This window comes from Hylobates moloch, unplaced genomic scaffold (assembly GCF_009828535.3).
Source record: "Hylobates moloch isolate HMO894 unplaced genomic scaffold, HMol_V3 SCAFFOLD_13, whole genome shotgun sequence".
NCBI lineage: Eukaryota > Metazoa > Chordata > Mammalia > Primates > Hylobatidae > Hylobates > Hylobates moloch.
Window position 1 is genome coordinate 66,394,617 of NW_026652288.1, and position 20,111 is coordinate 66,414,727.

The following is a 20,111-nucleotide window of genomic DNA, read 5'->3' on the forward strand; positions in this document are numbered from 1 at the left end:
TACTGTTTTGGGGAAGATTGTTTTCTCTTACCCTCATTATGTTATTCTTTCGCTCTTGAGGGAAAAAGGGAGGATGTAAAAAATTCACATAAGATTGTCATAGTAGAATCTCTCTAAATTGATGCAGCCGTTTATATTCTGAACTAATTTAAAAATGGTATCTTTTAAAATAAAACTTTAGGCTGGGCACAATGGCTCACACCTGTTATAATCCCAGTGCTTTGGGAGGAGAAGGCAGGAAAATCTCTTGAGCCCAGGAGTTTGAGGCTGGAGTGAGCTATGATGATGCCACTGTACTCTAGCCTGGTTGATAGAGTGAGACTCTGTCTCTAAAAAAGTAAATAAATAAAAGATAAAATAATACAATTTTAGCATCTGATTTAGAAAAAGGAAATTTCTTTGCTATATTGAAATATGCATACACACAACATACACACACATGTGCAGTATACATGTGCAAATGTGTATAAGATATACCAACTTTTATGAAATTTACAACTACATATTTTAGTGGATTTGGATATACTTTCTTGAGGCAGTTATGATTATAATATTATAAATACCGATTTGTATTGCTTTTGAGATTATATTCTGGCCCCAGACAGAGCAATTAAAGCCTTGGAAGTAAATTATAAGGGAAAAAGCAAAACTAAGTTTGTCAACATTAGCTTTTGTTGAGGGAAATTTTTTAAGCAGGCCTTCTTTTCTGCCTGTGACTGTTAGCAGGGATGGCTATGGGGAATGTGTGTATATCATCTGACCAGGTCCTTGTCATCTCTCACCTGGCAACTTTGAGGCATCTTACCTCATCTCTCTGCTTCCTCTACACAGCAACTGCCCATCTTTTCGAAATGTAAATAGATCACATTGTCTCCTTACTGATACTCTCTGTGGCTCCTGACTGTAGCCTTTGCAGCATCTCCTGCGCTACCTCACCTGCCTTTTCCACCTCATCTTGTGCCCTTCTCCCCAGGGTCACAGCTCCATTCACCTTGGTACTTCTACCCCTTCAATACACAAAACACACTGTCACCTAGAGGCCTCTGCTCTTGTTGTTCCTTCTAGGTGGCAGACTCTGTTCCCTAGTCTTTGCATGGCCAGCCTCTTCCTGGCATTCCCATCTCAAGAAGTGTCCCTTCCTTTCCAGCATTCCTAGCTCAACATGTGTCACCTGGGGAAGGTCTTCCATCACCACGTAATCAAAGTTAACAGTGTTCTACCCCTCAAGCACTCTTTCTCACGTCACTGTTTTTACTTTGTTACAGTGCACATTCATCTAGTTAATCTGCTTATTATTTAACCTACCTTCCCCCTCTAGAAGGTGAGCTGGACAGCAGAAAGCTCACTCATCTTGTTCAGTGTTGTTTCCTTGGCACAGAATAGTGCTCATTGCATAGTAGATGCTCAGAAGGTGTTTGTTGCATGACTGGATGAGCCTTAGCTGGCTCTCTGTGTTGCTGATAATACACCTCCTTCTTGTGAAGCTAGTAAAAATGAAATAGGAAGAACATTTTATAGACATTTTTCTCTTCCTGTTAGGAAAGTTGTATTCACCAAAAATGAAAGATCATATTGTTGAAACTGGGGCTTGAAGATATTAATGTTAAGGTGTAAGCTAAATGACCCATTGTACAGTGTGCAAATTAGGAAAAGCTTTCATTGCTTTTCTTCCATACATTATGAATAGTTGGACTATTCTATGGTGAATTGCAGTCCATAAATTTCAGCAGCTAAAATGAAATTTCCCAAATATTTCATTGCTCCTTCTGTATTGCATATGTGTTTTTTTACACTGCTTTTCTCCTGCCTGTATTCCAGACATACAAACATACACATTTCACTTTCAGAAGAGGTTCACATATAGATTACCTTGTAATTTTAATAGCCTAAATGTATCCATATCTAAAAATGTATTCTTTCAGAGATATTTAAAATAATTGATTTTTTTGTTAAACATCACTGTCTTTAAAATTTGACCTTCACAAAGAGAGAATAGATTGGAAAAATAATGATATTCTTAACATAATTAATATCTTGATATTAAAGAGTAATGAAAATGGGAATGATCAAAGGAATATAACAAAGAATAGAAAACAAGGTTCTGGTCTTGTGTAAATTCTGTCTTTAAGAAAATAGAAGTTAAATAACTTCCCTAGAGGTACTTCATGAACTGTGGACATTCCCAGAGGTTCTGAGAGATCTTATTGGCGGAATGTGATGAGTAAGTGAAAGAATATTGTTAGGGGAATTATGTTAGCATTCTTGTTTGACACCATGTTTCTCCAAAAACACTAATAAATAAACCATTCTGACAAAAACAATTCAATAATATATGCCCCAATATTTTCCAGGGAGAATATAGTTAAACATGAAGGATTTAAAAATGAAGACAACCTCAAATTATTTTTAGCAATTTTGCATAGGGATAATGAATAGTTTGTTGTACCGTAATATATTTAGTGGGCACTCATCTAATACTGTGCAGAGTTTATAATTCACATGAATAATGTTTTTCAGGGGTGTTTTTGAAATCCTTTGAGTTGTTCTGGGGGAGTGTTTTCCAACTTTTAGAAATTATATTCACCTAAGATGCATGGTCCCTTAAATAAGTACAGACATATCAATTAATTTTACATGTTTTACCTGAGCACTTAAATGTTAATAAAAAATAAACAAATTCATGATCTGTTATGACTATACTTCTGTAATTAACTTTGTTATTTATTTTTAATCTGTAGAGATGTGGTGAATCAGAAGTCTTAGATGAGAAGGAGTCTATTTCTTCATCCTCTCTTGCTGGATCCAGTTTGCCTGTTTTCCAGAACGTGCTGTTAAGGTTTTTAGATACACAGGCCCCCTCTTTGTGTAAGTAGAGAAAGCTCTTTGCCTCTAGATCTTAAATAAGGGATTGATCTTTTTTTTTTTCTGATTCCTTTTTTAAAAATTTAGATCTTATTTAATATTCTTGGCACTGAATATAATGTACGTTTTACTGAGCAAAATTTTGTGGCATGTTTTTTAATGGAGACTTTTAGGCAATTTTAAAATCAGTCAAGCTTCAAAGACTTTAAAATAATTTTTAAAAGTCACCTCACTCCTTCATGTAAGGAAGTAAGGTCTTGTGACATTTGTCTGTATATTGATTGTGATTTGGAATTTTCTCTTTTTTAGTAGTTTTTTTATATTTCTGATTTTCTAGTTCCTGCTCTTAAACATGGGGGTGGGGGGAATCAAGCAACGGTACTCTATAGCCAGAGACATGGTACAAGGAAGTAATTTATAAATGCCTGGCTGCTTCACTATACTCTCTGGGATGTTTATGTCATCTCAAGCCCTTTTTTTTGCCTTTATAGTGAGGAGTTGAGGGTTTCTGAAATAGTCACCCAGTGGGTTCAGACTGTGGGTGAACGCTTTTGAAATATTTTGTGAGCTATGTAGGCTTGAAATTATTCTGAGATTTTCATATGACAGAATGCAACAGGGAGGATCTTAAGGTAACAGAAAAATGGCAAAAAGTCAAAAGCAATAGAAAGGAGGAGAAAAAGGTTGAGGAAGTGGAAGATGCTTGTGAAGAAAGAGGTAAAGTAACAACAAACAGTACTCTTCTGAGTCCTCTGAGGAGGGGCCTCATTTTGGGTTGAGTGAGACCTGCAGGTGAGGTTCTTTGAGACAAGGGGCTCTCTCAGTTATTTGGTGGCTTCTAGGCTAGAAGGAGAGCAAGTGCTGGAGCTAATCTAGTGGTTGGAATATAGGGAGGAGTAATTCATGGAAAAGGAAGCAGAAAAGTGAAAGGACGGAAGAGATCCCTGATAGCGGAAAATATATTGTCAGGCATGAAGTTAGCAGTTCTAACTTACCTTGTACCCTGGGGGAGACAGACATTTGCCCTTTGCTTCCCTCGTTTCTTCCCCATTCTTTTTCTCTCTTTAGGAAAAACTCCTTACTCCTGTGTCTTTGCTAGTTCGTCTCATTTACTCTCTGTCAGAAAAAGCTGATCTGTTCTCTGAGAGAGGCTGCTCATCACTGAGTTTGGTAGTGAGCAAGAGGAAACATTTAGGTTCAGGGTTTAGGGAAATGAGCTTAATGTTCCTTGGGTAAATGTGTCTCCTATTGGTGTTTGTGAATGTGATGGTACCAAGGATTGAGCTTTGCAGGTTCATCTTACAAATTTTGAATCTTATCTTAAAGGTGTAGTCACAAAACTTTAGAGTGCAGTGACAATATTGAAAGTCATAATGTGAGTTAAATAGGCTAGTTATGAATAAAAATAATCTGCAGAGCTCCATGTTTGTGTTCTTTTTATTCAGTTGTTCCTTTTTCTTTTTAGTGGATCCTGCTTACATTTTTTTCAAACACCATTTAAATTGTGGTTCAATTGTAAAATCTCCTTTGAAAATGTGCACCCATATTCTCACAACTGCACAGATACACTCAAGCTAGAAAAAGCAGTCATGAACTGTTTTATTAGTAAAACCAGAGGACAGCAGTCTAATCCTGCTGTCTTTTTTTCTGATCCTGAAATTTTGCTTTTTTACATTAGTACTTGAATGGCTATTAAGGACTACTATCTTCTTTTTTTTTTTTTGAGATGGAGTTTCGCTCTTGTCGCCTAGGCTGGAGTACAGTGGTGTGATCTTGGCTCACTGCAACCTCCGCCTCCTGGGTTCAAGCGATTCTCCTGCCTCAGCCTCCCGAGTAGCTGGGCTTGCAGGCATCCGCCACCATGCCCAGCTAATTTTTGTATTTTTGGTAGAGACGGGGTTTCACCATATTGGCCAAGCTGGTCTCGAACTGCTGACCTCAGGGGATCTGTCCACCTCAGCCTCCCAAAGTGCTGGGATTACAGGTGTGAGTCACTGCGCCCAGCCAGGACTACTGTCTTTAAACTTGTAATCATGTTTACCATACTGGATATTTTTCAATTATGGTGGGACAATCAAAACCTGCCTGTCAGTTCTGCCCAAAATGCTAGTGCCTCAGTAAATCTTCCAATAGATCTTTTTTTCCCCCCAAAAAGATTGTGAAAAGTAATGAAAATATTAAGCCTTAGTAATTAGTTTTTTTCTACCACCTTCTCAAGGAATTCTTCATTGAATTTGTTTCTCTATAGCGGACCCAAACAGTGAATGTGAAAAGGTGGAATTTGTGAACCTGGTGCTGCTCTTCTGCGAGTTCATCCGCCATGACGTCTTCTCCCATGACGCATACATGTGTACCCTCATATCTCGAGGAGATTTGTCAGTCACTGCCTCAACCCGGCCGCGGTCACCAGTAGGGGAAAATGCAGACGAACACTATTCAAAGGACCATGATGTGAAAATGGAGGTATGGCCCTGGATATGATGCCCCACTCCTGCAGAAACTAAACTCTACTGGGAAACATGTTCAAATGGGTCATGTAGTGGTAGAAGAGTGATGGCTTTTCATTGTATTCTTTTGCCCCAGTGGTTATTTATCTCTACTTCTCAAGTGGGAAAGATATTTACACCGTAGCTTCTTATGTCTTCCAGAATTTCCCTTTGGATACTATAAAACTGGGATGAAAATAATCTGACAGGCCGTAACATTTTTCATAGGATTGGAATTATATACTTTCAGTTCTAGATGTTTCTAATCTCTTGTTTTTCTTTAACATTGTATCTCAAAACTGGACTTGTTTTGACCTTTAAGTGTCAGCTGAGTTTTCATTCTAAGAATCATCTTTTCCCTAATGTATCATTCATTACTTATATCACTCTTTTATTCATAATGGGAAATTCTTTGTTAGTCACAACACATATTTTTATTTTAGTTAATTAAAAGTTTAATCTCTATTTCTCAAATGTTATAGAAGTGTCCTTTTCAACAAATTATTTTATGCTATGAGTGTGACTTTATAATTTTCTGCCAAATTCTGGTATTTTGAATATTGTTCCAGATACTGAAATTTTCAAGGCAAAAAAGATGGAGGCGGTGATAGGAAGTTGTAGAAAATGACGAGAACTTGTGACAATTGCTTAAAAACTGACAGTTTAGGCTGGGCACGGTGGCTGATGCCTGTAATCCCAGCACTTTGGGAGACTGAGGTGGGCAGATCACCTGAAGGTGGGAGTTTGAGGCCAACATGGAGAAACCCTGTCTGTACCAAAAATACAAAATTAGCCGGGCATGGTGGCATATGCCTGTAGTCCCAGCTACTCGGGAGGCTGAGGCAGGAGAGTTGCTTGAACCCGGGAGGTGGAGGTTGCAGTGAGCCGAGATTGCGCCATTGCACTCCAGCCTGGGCAACAAGAGCAAAACTGTCTCAAAAAAAAACCAAAAAAAAAAACCACAAAAAAACAACCTTACAGTTTAGGCATATACCATTATTTTTTAAAACAGTAGCTATACTTATAATTAAAAACCTGATGTTAGAATTGCAAACATGGATTCATAGTTCATACTGTTAAGGTTTGTTTTCAAAATGGTGTCGGGTTAAAAATATTTAAACACTTTTCTTAATTTATTGACAGTAGCAATTACAGGGCTAAAAACTGAAGTTCCTTTACCTGTTTACATGTTTTCTATCCTCCTGCTTTTTCTTTTCTATTCTATAGATATTAATGTGTCTTATATTTCAGATATAGTCTTAAATTTTTCTTAATAAGAAGAGTCGATTAAAGTATGTGATAGGAAATAGCCCAAGGAAGGAAATTGTGGATGCTTGTTTTTAATCCGGATGTTTGTGTGCTCTTCTCTTAAAATACCATGGAAGTTAAATTTTCTCATGATGAGGGAAAAAAATGTGACTGTTCAAAGCAAGGCATGTCTTAAAGCTTCCTTCAGTTTGCGGGGAAGAAAACAATACGGGGAACAAAAGACAGAGATGGTTAAAAATCCCACTATCATGTTTTAGCTTCAGTTTCTTGATGAACTCCAAAACTTACAATGTTACTTTCTTTCTCTGGCGATTATCAGGAACAGAGTATTATGGCGCATATGGGCATTGACTCAGGAACCACTAACATTTTTGATGAAGTAGACAAGAGTGACTTTAAAACTGACTTTGGTTCGGAATTTCCAGTAGGTTCGATCTTTGATTCTTATTGACAATTAAGAATTAACCCGCTCCCATCCTAGCCTGTCTCGATCCTTCTGTGTTCTCAGAATGACATTTGTGATATGTACTCTTGCCATATTCCTCCTTTGGTACAACTATCATCTGACACAATCGGGTCATCCTCAGTTTTGGTTACATGTCGTACTCTGTAAATTCTAACACTCCTGTCCTCCTAGTTGGCTGTCTAACTTTTTTGTTCATTTTGAGCTCATCATCATCTCATTAATGCGTGAATGTAGTTTCACCATGACAGTCTGTGTTGATTTGCTATGTATATCTTCAGCTTCTGTATAATAGCTTTGGTGGCTTTGGGCTTATTATACATTCTTCTACTTTATTTCAATATAATTATGATGTGTTCTTCCTTGTGAATCACAATATATAACTTTAAAAAAATATTGTTTGGAGTACAGACCGAAACCTTTATGTCTATTATTCGTTAGTCTTACTAGTTTATTATTATGTATATGTTTCTGTAGGAAATGTAGCGCTATGAGGAAAACACTTACCCGTAATTCTGCTTTTATCTTTAGCTTTCCAGGTAGTGTAGACACATTTCTTATGTGTGTGGTTGTCATTTTCTCATCTGGAAAATGGAGGGTGATGCTCACAGATTCATACTGATCTGAATATGAATTTTGTGGAAATTAACAAAATTTCTTCATTTTTTTTTGCCAAGTGGTTAAGTGGGAAAAGGTGTATAAGTGTCTTATGTCTGTGTTTTGGTATGTAGCACTGTGGTTTGGTTTTGCTGTCTTTCATTTACAATCTCCAACATTTGTTTTACATGACTTAGATTTTTTCTCCTATGCCTGGAGAATCCTGTGAGAATGCCAACACTTCCTTGGGCAGAAGAATGTCAGTTAATTGTGAGAAGTTGGTGAAGAGGGAAAAGCCAAGGGAATTAATTTTTCCATCTAATTACGACCTCCTTCGCCACTTACAGTATGCAACACATTTTCCTATACCTCTGGTAAGTCATTGCTTCAGTTAATCTAAACCCTGATTATTTTATTATAAGATCAATAACTGTTAAACATCAGATTATTCAACTGTTTTCTTGACTAATACATAATGATAGCAGGTGAGTTTTTTGCATTTGCTCCTGCTTCTGTTCTAATTCTGATCTTAAGCTTATGTACTGATGCTGTCCAAATTTGTAGTGATATTAGTGGCTAATTAGATTTAGAAAATGAAATTTTCTATATTAGTATCCTTTTATTAAAAAGCATTTGAGTCACTGCAGGTGATATCTAAATGTGCTTTTTTTCTTTTGTTTTTTTTTTTTTTTTGAGACGGAGTTTGGCTCCTGTTGCCCAGGCTGGAGTACAGTGGCACGATCTTGGCTCACGACAACCTCCACCTCCCAGGTTCAAGTGATTCTTTTGCCTCAGCCTCCCGAGTAGCTGGGATTACAGGCACCCGCCACAACGCCTGGCTAATTTTTTGTATTTTTAGTAGAGACAGGGTTTCACCATTTCGGGCAGGCTGGTCTCGAGCTCTTGACCTCAGGTGATCCGTCCACCTAGGCCTCTCAAAGTGCTGGGATTACAGGCGTGAGCCACAGTGCCAGGCGTAAATGTGTTTTAATTTGAAAGTAAATTTACTGAGTAGATTTTATGTGCACTGTATTATGGTAGGTACTTGTAGTGAGTAAGAGTTTTGAGGCATAGGAAAGACGGAAGACAAATGTCAGTAAGAATTTTGAGGCATAGGAAAGACGGGAGACAAACATCTATAAATGGCAAGCACTCAAATACGTGCAATAATTGAGTAAAAACTCAAATTCTCACTGGAAGGTGAGCCAGTTGACATTTCTGGGCCCCTTCCACTCTCAAAGAATGAGTATTGGAGAGAACAAGAGCGTTTTAGTTGAAAAATTGGGTAAGACTTCATAGAGGCTTGTACAAGATAGGCTCAGATTTGGACTGGTTGAATTTAAGAATTGTATAGCAAATGGGAAATGCTTGGCAGGAAACTTACCATTTGAATCTTAGCAAAGTGATGTGCTTTATTCTAAAGGGTAACAAAATTGGTTTCTTAATATTAGAAATAAAAATTAGGTCAAAATTTGAAAAAAGAGTTTATTCTTGGATTCACTAACTTTTTTTCTGGATTTTTATTTTAAGTACAATTTCAGTGAGTCATTTTTTTTCATTGAGTGTTACTTTTACATATAAAAAGCGTAATTGGGCCGGGTGCAGTGGCTCACGCCTGTAATCCCAGCACTTTGGGAGGCCGAGGTGGGCGGATCATGAGGTCAGGAGATCAGTACCATCCTGGCTAACATGGTGAAACCCCATATCTACTAAAAATACAAAAAATTAGCCAGGTGTGGTGATGGGCGCCTGTAGTCCCAGCTACTCGGGAGGCTGAGGCAGGAGAATGGCGTGAACCTGGGAGGCGGAGCTTGCAGTGAGCTGAGATCGTGCCACTGTACTCCAGCCTGGGCAACAGAGCGAGACTCTGTCTCAAAAAAAAAAAAAAAAAAGAAAAAGTAATTGTAGGTGTATTATGTTACTTTCTGGGTGTCTTCTAGGAGTTTTGATCTGCAAAACTAAGTATTCTGTTATTGATTTATTTATTTATTTTGATATTTTGGAATATCTCCTGAAATGACTTTCAAAATTACCAAACTCATATATTTTTTTCTTACGACAGTTAAAATCTCTTTTTTTTTTTGTAATTTTTCTATGTCCAGGGCCATTTCAGAACTTGTCAAATTATCAAACCCATATTTTTTTCCTTATTACAATTAATCCATTTTTTGTTAATTTTTCTGTGTCCAGGGATATGTCAAAACTTGCCAAAGTTTGTTCTCATTTATCACTGCCTGAATAATATCTATACTTTTCAACTGTTGCCTATGGACATTATTCATTTATAATATAGTGGAATAATCTCACAGTTTATTTAGGGGAGCAGAAAGGGTAGCCTTGTATTTTAGAGATGTATCCTGAAGAATTTATAGATGAGCTATCATGATGTCTGGGATTTGTTTTTAAAATGTTCAGGGTAAAAAAGGGAGACAATATTAATGTCCGGAGTTTATTTAATAGTAATATGCCAATGTTAACTTCTTAGTTTCAACAAATGTACTGTGGTTCTCTTAAGTCATTTACATTAGAGAAAACTGGCTGAATGGCGTATGGAACTCTCTGTACTATTTTGCAACTTCTCTGCAAATCGGAAATTAATAAAAAGTTTACTTAAAAGAAAGAATTAAGGGGGGTGAGAAATTAAGCAAAGATGGCAAAATGTTGAAAGTGGTTGAAACTGGTTGAGTGGTTGAGGGTTATGTGTTCCTTTCTTGGGTAAACAGAGCTTTGCATGTCTCTCTCCCAGGTGTCTGGGTGTCAGAGCTGGACACTAAGCCTCAGCTTCTTTATTCTGTTGTTCCTGTGACCTTGGTTTTACAGCCTTTCCCTGCATTTAACATTCTACTTCCTTGGAAGAAAGAGCTTAAATGATTTTCATTGACCATGTGTCATAATGAATCATGAGATAATTTAACTATAACAATTCATGAAAGAACTGCTAGACAATTGATAGTGTAGGATACATTTTTTAATAGCCTTCCACCACTGGTTTCCCTAAACTCCCTGTTACCATGAATTCAATTCAGAAGAAGCCAAAGGATATGCTAATATAACACTGACTTTAGAAATGCTACTGTTTTTTTTTTTTTCCCTTAATAAAAAGAGAAAATCTGACTAGCTTCTCATTGCATGTGAGGAAACTATACAAATATGGTTAAGAAAAGTGTTTTCCATCTCCCCATCTCTCCTATGGGGCCCTACTAAATGAGGACCAAGGAGAAGAGGACTAAGGGGGGCTTGACCAAAGATTCAGAAAAATAAAGTAGTTTCATGATGCATTCTGTGAATAATACTTGATCTGCCCATTAGTGAACCATGTTTCCTAGACTACCAGCAAACACAGGTTCTAGTGGATAGGCATTCTGCCAGCCTGCCACTGAGGTAAGTCATTTACACTGTGTCAGATGTGTGAGGCTGCTGGAGTTTCTGTCATTACCATTAGCTAGCTAGAATTGTATAGCATTATCTTGTTGTACGTTTTATAATAGGCACTTCATGCATTTTCTCATTTATTATTCACTGCAGAGTCAGAATATATTTATGGAATTGTAGATAGGATTTTCAAGCTTTAGAAAATAATTTGTGAAATGCAAAAATGAATTTGGAATCAAAGTTGTTTTCCTAGCTTCCAGGAACACCATTTCTTCATCATTGCAGCTAATGCAAATGGATTTACCAGCTATTTTTATATGGGCTTATTTTACTAATGAAATAAAAAACACAAAGTCATCATGTATGCTTATCTAGATTTTTCCAGTATTCCTTTTCCTAATAAGTCTTTTATTTAATGCTGTATATTCTTTCTGCATCACCAGCAGTGGAGAGAATTTGATCAGAGTTGTGACTCTGAGAGCTGGAGTCACCTTATACTTTATTGTTATTTATTTATTTATTTGTGATAGAGTCTCACTCTTTTTGCCCGGGCTGGAGTGCAATGGTGCAATCTCAGCTCACTGCAACCTCTGCCTCCCAGGTTCAAATGATTCTCCTGCCTCAGCCTCCCAAGTAGCTGAGATTACAGGCGTACACTATCACACCAGGCTAAATTTTGTATTTTTAGTAGAGACGGGGTTTCACCATGTTGGCCAGGCTAATCTCTAACCCTTGACCTGAGATCTGCCCACCTCAGCCTCCCAAAGTGTGTGAGCCACCATGCCCGGCTGGAGTCACCTATACTTTAAACTGGGGCCCTACATGAAGTCAGGCTCATCTTTCTGGACCTGGGTGGCACTGAGTAGCTCAGCGCGTGCTACATTCCTAACATGGCCTTGCTATGTGAAGTCAGTGTATCTATTTTATAAAGACCATCTGACTGGTGCTGTTTTACCATTGATGTGCTATCGATGTGATTTTCTAGTTCCAAAACACTAGTTTCAGTAGTTAGTATAACTTAACAACTCCCTCTGAAATGTTATAGGGCCTCTGTGTTTCATGTTACTTCAAAATAGAAATGAGAAGTCACTAAATGTATTATTACTAACATCAGGAAGCCTTTATTATAACCTACAGATAGAATATAAGTACAAATAATACATTAAAGATTGTCTATATTTTTCAAGCCTTTTTATAAATAAAAGCTTTTGGTTATTGTGTTAGAAAAAATTCGACATTAAAAATTGGAGGAGTAATGAGCTGAAAGATTACCATCTTTTGAAGTGATGGATTAGAAATAAAATAGGCACAAGTTGTTTTATGTAAGCTGCATTTTTTAAAAGTAATCTGAAAGGCTTTAAAATTATGTTGCTGGTGGGGTTTCTGGTAACTTACATGGAAATTATTTTTTATATTTTTATCAAGAAGTCAGTTCCAGGCATTTAAATGAATAGCTCATGAATACCTTTGGGTCTATGTCATGGACCTCTTTTGGATTCCAAGGATATTGCAGGACTTTACATTCATTCAATGAGACTCTTTAGTTTTTTGTACAAATATTTGGGCTAATGAGTAGCAGCAAGCCTAACAATAAAGCTTGACTTGCATTTAGAAACAGGATTTCTAAGTAAACCTGTCCATATTTGCTAGCTAACTGTATTTTTTCGTACTCAGTTTTTTTTTTTTTGTTCTCTTTCAAAGTTGTAATTAACTTTATGGTCCTGTAAGGCCAGAATTGGTAGCACAAAAAATCCTGTCTTTTATGCATTATTTTCACATCTTAATTTTTCTTTCTGAGCCTTGGTCTCTTTAGGTGAGGCAAAAGTCTCAGTGACCTTTGAGCGGAATGCTTTCGAGAGATGATAGTACAGGATAGGATCAAAGCACAGGTTCGACACAGCCAGGAGCAGTGTAGCCTCTTTGGCTTTGAAGAGTGAAATCCTAGTTGAGCAATCAGTTATAACTTCTGTCTGGCTGAGGGTGTATGGGATTCGGACAATGTGGTAAGGAACGAAGCATATGATGTAGCCCGTGGTCACTAAAAGTATGTTGATGAGAGCCTTTTTCACATTTGGGTAATTTTCATTATCTTTGTTTCTGTAGAGCTGTCGAATTACAAGGCAATTGGATATTAAAATGATGGCTGAGAAATTTAAAAATATTGCTACACATATGAAATTTGTCAGCAAATGCCAATTTCTTCCAAATTCCTTTTTAAACTCCATACAACCCACATTTGACTTTTCCTTGATGTCTTTGATGGGAATCATCATATTTGGCACCATTATGAGAAGGACCATTAGCCACACAACGGTTGATATCATTTTGGCAAATCCAGGTTCTTGTATTCGGTAGATCTTGCAGCTGTGTGTCAGCTGAAGACAGCGGTCAATGCTGACAAATGCTAAGAAGATAACTGATAAATACATGTTGATATAGATGAGGCAGGCTGTTACTTGGCAGTGGAATATCTTCAGCTTCCAAGGTGCCACACCCAAGTCAACAACAATTTTCACCGGTAATGCCAGAGTAAGCAGGAAATCGGCTGTAAGCAAATTAATTAAGTAGATGCTCACACACCTGTGATTTGTATTCTTCTGTATAAAAGCCCAGGTTGCAAAACAACTTCCAATAATTCCAACAAGGAAAACTAAATAAAAAAAATACGTGAATGGCTCCAGATCTTTATAAACTGGGCAGAAGAACGAACTGTTTGTCATCTTGATGGAAAGTAAGGATGACTGCTTATTGAAAAGAAAAAATTTCTAAGACTCTGTAAAAGAAACAGGGAAAGGGAGGTTAGTAATTAAAATTAGCAACTATTTTCTTTAAAAGACATTTGTCTTCACAATACCATTGTCTTTCTAGTTCTTAGAATTTTATTGGTGAACTTACCAGACCATGTGGCCTGGTGAGAACATACTAGATTGTGAAGATGCCTGGGTTTTCTATTGTCTGATTTTGTGACTTTCAGGAAATCCCATGCAGTTTGCTTTTGTTAGGGATATTTTCAACCTCAGGTTTTTCCATTCTGGTAGTTCTTGTTACCAGTTGGGTTGGAAGTTAGTTTGCAGAGGAGATAAGTGAACCGAGATTCTGAGAAGTAGAAAGAGGAAACTAGGGTTGTGGTTGAGCATGAAGAGCTTTCAGTGAGGCCTTCTGGTGTTTTTCTTGTTTTAGTGTTTTGTTTTCCATAGATTCATGTGGCTCCTAAGGCTGGGAGAACCCAGGCTAACAGGGGAAGTAAGGAGTTGATGGAAAATCTCCAGCCTGGTCACGAGACCATCTCAAAAACAAACAGAAAAAAAAACAAAAACAAACAAAAAAACCCACAACTACCAGAACATGGATGTATGTTCATTGGTTACAAAATCCTTAGAGAAAGATTTATTTATATTAGTATCAAAACATCTGACTTCAACACTTGAGTCGCTTTTTTTTCTTTCATTGTGGGTTTTGAAGCAGTTAAAAGCCCAGAAGCATAAGACATACCCTTAGAACTACTGTGATCACCACTGATAATGACAGTGAAATCTTGTCATGTCCCTCCCAAATCTGGAACATTGAGCGGGTTTGTAAGCTCAAGTTAAACTGATAGGGCTCCCTGTGACCTGGTCTATTCAAACTGACATGCTTAGAGCTAAGGGTACATTAGTAACCTTTCTGGTGCTGCCTGTTGGTGTGGGTCCCCCTTTTGCATTTTAAACAATGTTCTTTTGTTTTAAAGACCTGAAGATTATTTTTGTATTTTAGCAAGGAAACATTTTATATTATAATACAACCTTTTTAGAAGAAGCAAATAGTAAGTTATAGTGACCAACATAGAAGGCCAGATCAGCTACTCTGTAAGTGCCCTTTAATAAGAGAATAAAACTTCTGACATCTTTTTAAATTTTAATTTCCCCAATTAGTTAATGATCCTTTGTGTGCATTTGTAATGAAATAATATATGCAAACAGATGAATAAGGCAGATGTACACAAAACTTTCTAAATTCAAGTGCTGCTTAAAGGCTACATGCCCTTTCTCTTTCCCTACCTGAGTTAGCACGTTAGAGTCCATGAATAATGTCATTCTTTACCAAACTCGATGAAAATAAGCAGTTGGTTTGTATCTGGCATTATGCTAAATACTTTACATGTACTTATTTAACTTCTTGTCATTTCCATAAGCTAGGTGTTGTTACTGTCCCTACTTTACAGATGAGGAAATTGAGGCATAGTGGGGTTACTTACCCAAGGTTGTGTAGCTGGTAAGATATAAAGCCAGGATTCCAACTCAGTCAGTCTGATCTCAGAATCACATTCAAAACCACTCCAAAACACTGCCTCAATAATAATAATAAGATGATGATAGAAATGATAATGATTATTATTGTATCTGCCAGTCTTTACTAAGGGCTTACTGTGTGGGCAGGAACTATGTTCTAAACAATTTTTATGTAATAAAGCTGAAATAAACTATTCATTTTTAACTTTTTACCAAAATACTAAGAATATAAGTTTAGGCTTTTCATATATTTTGATGTTTTATGCATACAGCCACGCACACGCATGCCGTACACACACACTCTCTCTCTGTCTCTCTCTCTCACTCACACGCACATTTAAAAACAAAACCTAGGCCCTATCCAATAAGTTTAAACCAACTTTGCTCTCAAAGCTTCCACAGCCTAGTTTCTCTCTACCATCTCAACTTACATCCCAGATTAAGACTGGGATTGGTGGGATCTCTACTGTTCTGTATACAGTTCCTTCCTGCCTTTATATTTTTGCATGTGATAGAAATTTTGGAGTCATAGGATTTTAAGGATGGGTGGAAACTTTATCGATAGCCTGTAGTCTAATCCCCAAGTCAGTTGAGGAGACTGAGGGCTGGCACTGGTGTGTTCCTCAAGCTTTCACAGCATGTTCAGGCAGGACTAAGATCTGCTCTTATTGGTCATCTTCTAAGCTCTCTGCGTTTATCCTTCCTATTCCTGAATCCTGCTTATTCCAGAGCTTTAAGGAAGCTCCTCACATCTGAAAGCTACTCCAGGCTTTACCGATGTCCTTGGCGACCATGAATTTGGATAGTTACCATTTATTTGTACTTCGGAATTTTGAACATACTTTTCTTCTTTATGTGAAAAACTAGTAATCGTGTGCATTGATGTAGTGTCACATCTTTGCTTATTGTTACTTTCTAAGGCCCTAGGATTTTGGCTTATGCACTTTTATTTCAAATATTACATAATAATGGTAACATAATATGTTTCTTTAAGTGCTCCATTGCCTGCACAACTATAAAATAAGACTATTGTATCAATGAGACTTATACAGTAAAGAGAAGAATTAGAGTAATTTCTTTTGATTAATTTTCTCTGTAGCTAGAGCTGACGATATATACCATACGTGAAAAATTTATTTGAAATGAGTAACTAATCATTCAGTAATTCTCAAGAATCATGGAGCATCTCACATTTCTCACATTTGCGTTCATGAACTTTTGTCTAAACTGCAGTGAAAAACAAATCTGTTTATTTAAAATTTTTGCTTATGTAAATTAGAGGTTAAACTATTGTATAATAACATCCTGTGTTCTGTGTCACAAGTTTGAGAACTAAGTGCTTAATAAATATTTTACCAGACAGTTACTTACCGGTGAAAATGTGAGATACTCAGAAGTAGTCCAGCAACAACAATACAAGATTTTAACTGTCTCTGTAGTTTGGATAGAGTGCCCATTGCTTAGAAAACAAATAAACTGTCTGGGCACAGTGGCTCATGCCTGTAATCCCAGCACTTTGGGAGGCCGAGGCGGGTGGATCACTTGAGGTCAAGAGTTCAAGACCAGCCTGGCCAACATGGTGAAACCCTGTCTCTACTAAAAATACAAAAATTAGCCAACGCGGTGGCGGGCACCTGTAATCCCAGCTACTCAGGAGGCTAAGGCAGGAGAATCGTTTGAACCCGGGATGTGGAGGTTGAAGTGAGCGGAGATCGCACCACTGCACTCCAGCCTGGGCGAAAAAGCGAGACTCCTCAAAAACAAAACAAAACAAAACAAAAACAAAATAAAGCTTATTAGATTTTCTATGGGAATCACAGTGGAATCTTCTTGAAATCACCTATTGTAATGTTTGTAGAGGAAAGTCATCTTAAGGCCTGTTGTTCCCTGTTGTGAAGATCTACAACATGGCCTCTATCCCCACCCAGTTATAAGATTGAGTTACTGAATAGTTATTCTCACTTAGGTATTCAGTCTGGTGTCAATTATCCTATCTTTTGGAGACAGATGAATGGGTTCATCAGATATAAGAAAATTATAGTGTCATTCACAGCCAGGACCTATTTAGAGATTAAAAATCGATGCTTTTTTATACAGCTTGGCTTTTTCTACTTATAAGTCTTAAATACTGAAAAATCACAATTTTGTTTTCCATGGAAAAGCATTTGAATATATTAAGTGTTTAAAAAGACATACCTGGGGCTATCTTCTGTGAGCCTCAGCAGGCCTTGCTGCAAGTCTTCAGAGAAGCATGAGCTGTTTGGTTAGCCGCAGCAGTAGCAGCCCCATTGCAGGCTGCTGGCTTTACTAAAAATTTCCTTTCCTTTTTGTGTGGTTTTAAAATGTTGCATATTGACGTAGATGAAACTGTGGTTTGCAAGTAGTTTAACTTTATGAAAGTCTCCTAAAGAAGTTTTTTTCATATATACAATTTCATGTATGCTTTCTTAAGCAATTTGCTTGTCATATTTTTTAGAGAAAAGATCTTCATTTGTCTATTTTAGTACCTAGCCTTTTTTTTTAAAGTATCCAAGATATGTTCTGTGTCATAATGATTTCAAAGAATATCACTGTTTATGCCTTGACGGGGATTAATAATTAAAGATATAAGGTGTTTAAGCAAATATTTCTTCAGTATACGTAGTAACACAGCATTTCAAAATTAAAATTTAAAAAACAGTTGCAGTTTTTATTCCTGCTGAGACACCTATTATTAAAAAAAGAAGTAAACAAAAAGATGTGTTTTAGAGTCAGCTAATGTATATATTTTATTTATCTAATTTTGTGTTCATTATAGAAAAATCTGGAAATAGAAATAAAAAAGGAATATGCAGAGAGATAATTACTGTTAATATTTTTGGTAAATAAGTTTTAAATTTTTTCTATGCTTATGTATTTCCACTTAAATGTTTTTCATACTATTTTATAGTTTATAATTTTTCATTGAAGAATATATTATATATTCAATTTATGAGATTAGACTTGTAATAAGTATTTGTCCATTTGACTCAGTCTAATGAATTGAAATAGTATTTAGTAATTAATAGATTGTGTGTGAAGAAACCCTACAGCGTGTATTTAAGTTATTGGTTAAATGTTCATTGTGTCTGTGGCAGAACTAATGTTTATTGAATGTTTGAAAAGCCTGGCATGGTGGGGGACCTAACAAACATCTTTTCAAGAGTTCTGAATTTTCTGGTTCAAAGTTGATGTGTAAATGCAAAGCCATTGCCTGGTAATTTAGGGTCTGGTTTCTTCTAATGCTTCATTGGCTTGGTAGGTGCTTTGGTTTGTTTTAATAATACTTGGTCAGTTTTCTAGATAAGAAAAAAAGAAGATACCTTTCCAGGATCTAAAATTAATCCCTTGGTATTAGTTTTTAAAAAGAAAAATGTCTCAAAAGATGAAATGAGAAGTATCTAGCTAGGGAGAATTTAGGGAAGGTCTGAGGAGACTTTTGAAAAAAAATGTAAAGATGCTTATGATGATATTGGTCACGTCTCAGGTATTCTGACATTCTCCCAAATTCATATAATTATTATTTTTGCCAGTGAAGACCATAAATTATACACTAGGAGGGAAAAAGCAAATGTTTCTCAAACATTTTATGTTAAGAACCACTGTGAACTTCATCATCATAGTGCTAAGAAAGGATCTTTCTATTAAGGTATGTATGCTTCAACATTGTACAGGACTCATTGAAGAACATACTTGTAGAAAAGATACATTTGCAGACAAGTAAGTGAGAAGTGATCAGGGTTTACATTCACTGGAGGGTAGAGGAGATGAAAGGGAGAGAATTTAGAGATGGGTGGAGTTGACTGCAAACAGTGGTGAATGATTTTACCATGGAGTGGAGAAAACTGGGATGAAAGATTTTTGACAGAGTTTCTGTTTTGCTTTTTTTAGTTAGGTCTCTTTATATGTTTACTTCCCTGGTTCACTTTAAGGTTATAGACACAATTGAAAAGTACAAACAATTGTACTTAGAAATCTACTCAGGCCACAATTTCTGTGTCTGGATTGCCAAATGTGAAAGCACTGAAGTGCCCTTGTTCTCAGAGTTCTATTTAATTTTTAGAATAGTGAGAATTAATCTTTTAATAGAGAGATGAATCATATTCCTCCTTTTGAGAATGAGCTTAGGCAACCTGGCTTTGTGTGGAAGTTTATTCACAGTGGAAATACGTGTAGTTTTCATTGTTTAATATGAGTTTCATTTGATTTTCTATAAGCCACTTTTTTCTATCTGTTTCACTGAGGACAAGTGTTTGTGACTGTACTTAGTGTTCCGGGAAGTTGCATGTCATCGCTAATACACACCCCAGTGGGAAGAAGTGAGGTGAAGTTATTTTTCCCTTACCTTGGTCATGGCAGTACTTTTTGTTTAAGAAATAATCTATTCATTACTTATGAATATTTCATGGATATTTTGTATGTGTAAAATAAAAATTAAAGCTAAACTGTCCTCCAAGTTATGAATTGAGAAAGAAAATATTTTCTGTAGTCAACTCCCCTGTCCATACAAAATGTGCTTTTGATTTTATTGAACAGGAATACCAGACAACAGTATTTCAGTAGAAATATTTGCTTTGAATATTTAGCGTTTTTAAAATGTGCTTTTTCGGCATAGCGTGGAAGCCATTTGGCTCTAATGAGGAAGGGGAAAGCGAATGTTGGGGTCGGTGGTCACTGCCACAGCCAGGCACGGGTTTGAGGACTTGTTTTTGTTAAAACAAGCCATGAGATACAGGAGATTCTGCCTCTTACAGATGGGGAAACTGTGGTGCAGAG

The 20,111-nt window shown here is 36.7% G+C and overlaps 2 protein-coding genes across 8 annotated transcripts in view; one reads left to right on the forward strand and one right to left on the reverse strand.

Annotated features, from left to right (window-relative positions):
- The window catches only part of MED12L (mediator complex subunit 12L), a 338,115-nt gene that overhangs the window by 98,856 nt on the left and 219,148 nt on the right, over nt 1-20,111 (forward strand). For all 4 annotated transcript variants that reach the window (XM_032173854.2, XM_058427086.1, XM_058427087.1 and 1 more), the window contains exons 13-16: nt 2,739-2,865; nt 5,111-5,325; nt 6,937-7,041; nt 7,875-8,051. In XM_032173854.2, coding sequence (XP_032029745.1) covers nt 2,739-2,865; nt 5,111-5,325; nt 6,937-7,041; nt 7,875-8,051 — 624 coding nt within the window. The remainder of the gene's footprint in view (nt 1-2,738; nt 2,866-5,110; nt 5,326-6,936; nt 7,042-7,874; nt 8,052-20,111) is intronic.
- On the reverse strand, nt 12,155-17,626 carry GPR171 (G protein-coupled receptor 171). Of its 4 annotated transcripts, none has more exons than XM_032173869.2 (3): nt 17,514-17,626; nt 15,284-15,372; nt 12,155-13,822 (listed from the first exon to the last, which is right to left on the reverse strand). In XM_032173869.2, exon 3 carries the CDS (start codon nt 13,767-13,769, stop codon nt 12,810-12,812), a length of 960 nt encoding a protein of 319 aa, XP_032029760.1. In that variant the 5' UTR covers nt 13,770-13,822; nt 15,284-15,372; nt 17,514-17,626; the 3' UTR covers nt 12,155-12,809. The 4 variants fall into 4 exon arrangements, with proteins under 4 accessions (XP_032029760.1, XP_032029761.1, XP_058283075.1 ...); XM_032173870.2 differs by having other exon boundaries at nt 15,284-15,376; nt 17,514-17,606; XM_058427092.1 differs by lacking the exon at nt 15,284-15,372 and having other exon boundaries at nt 17,514-17,606.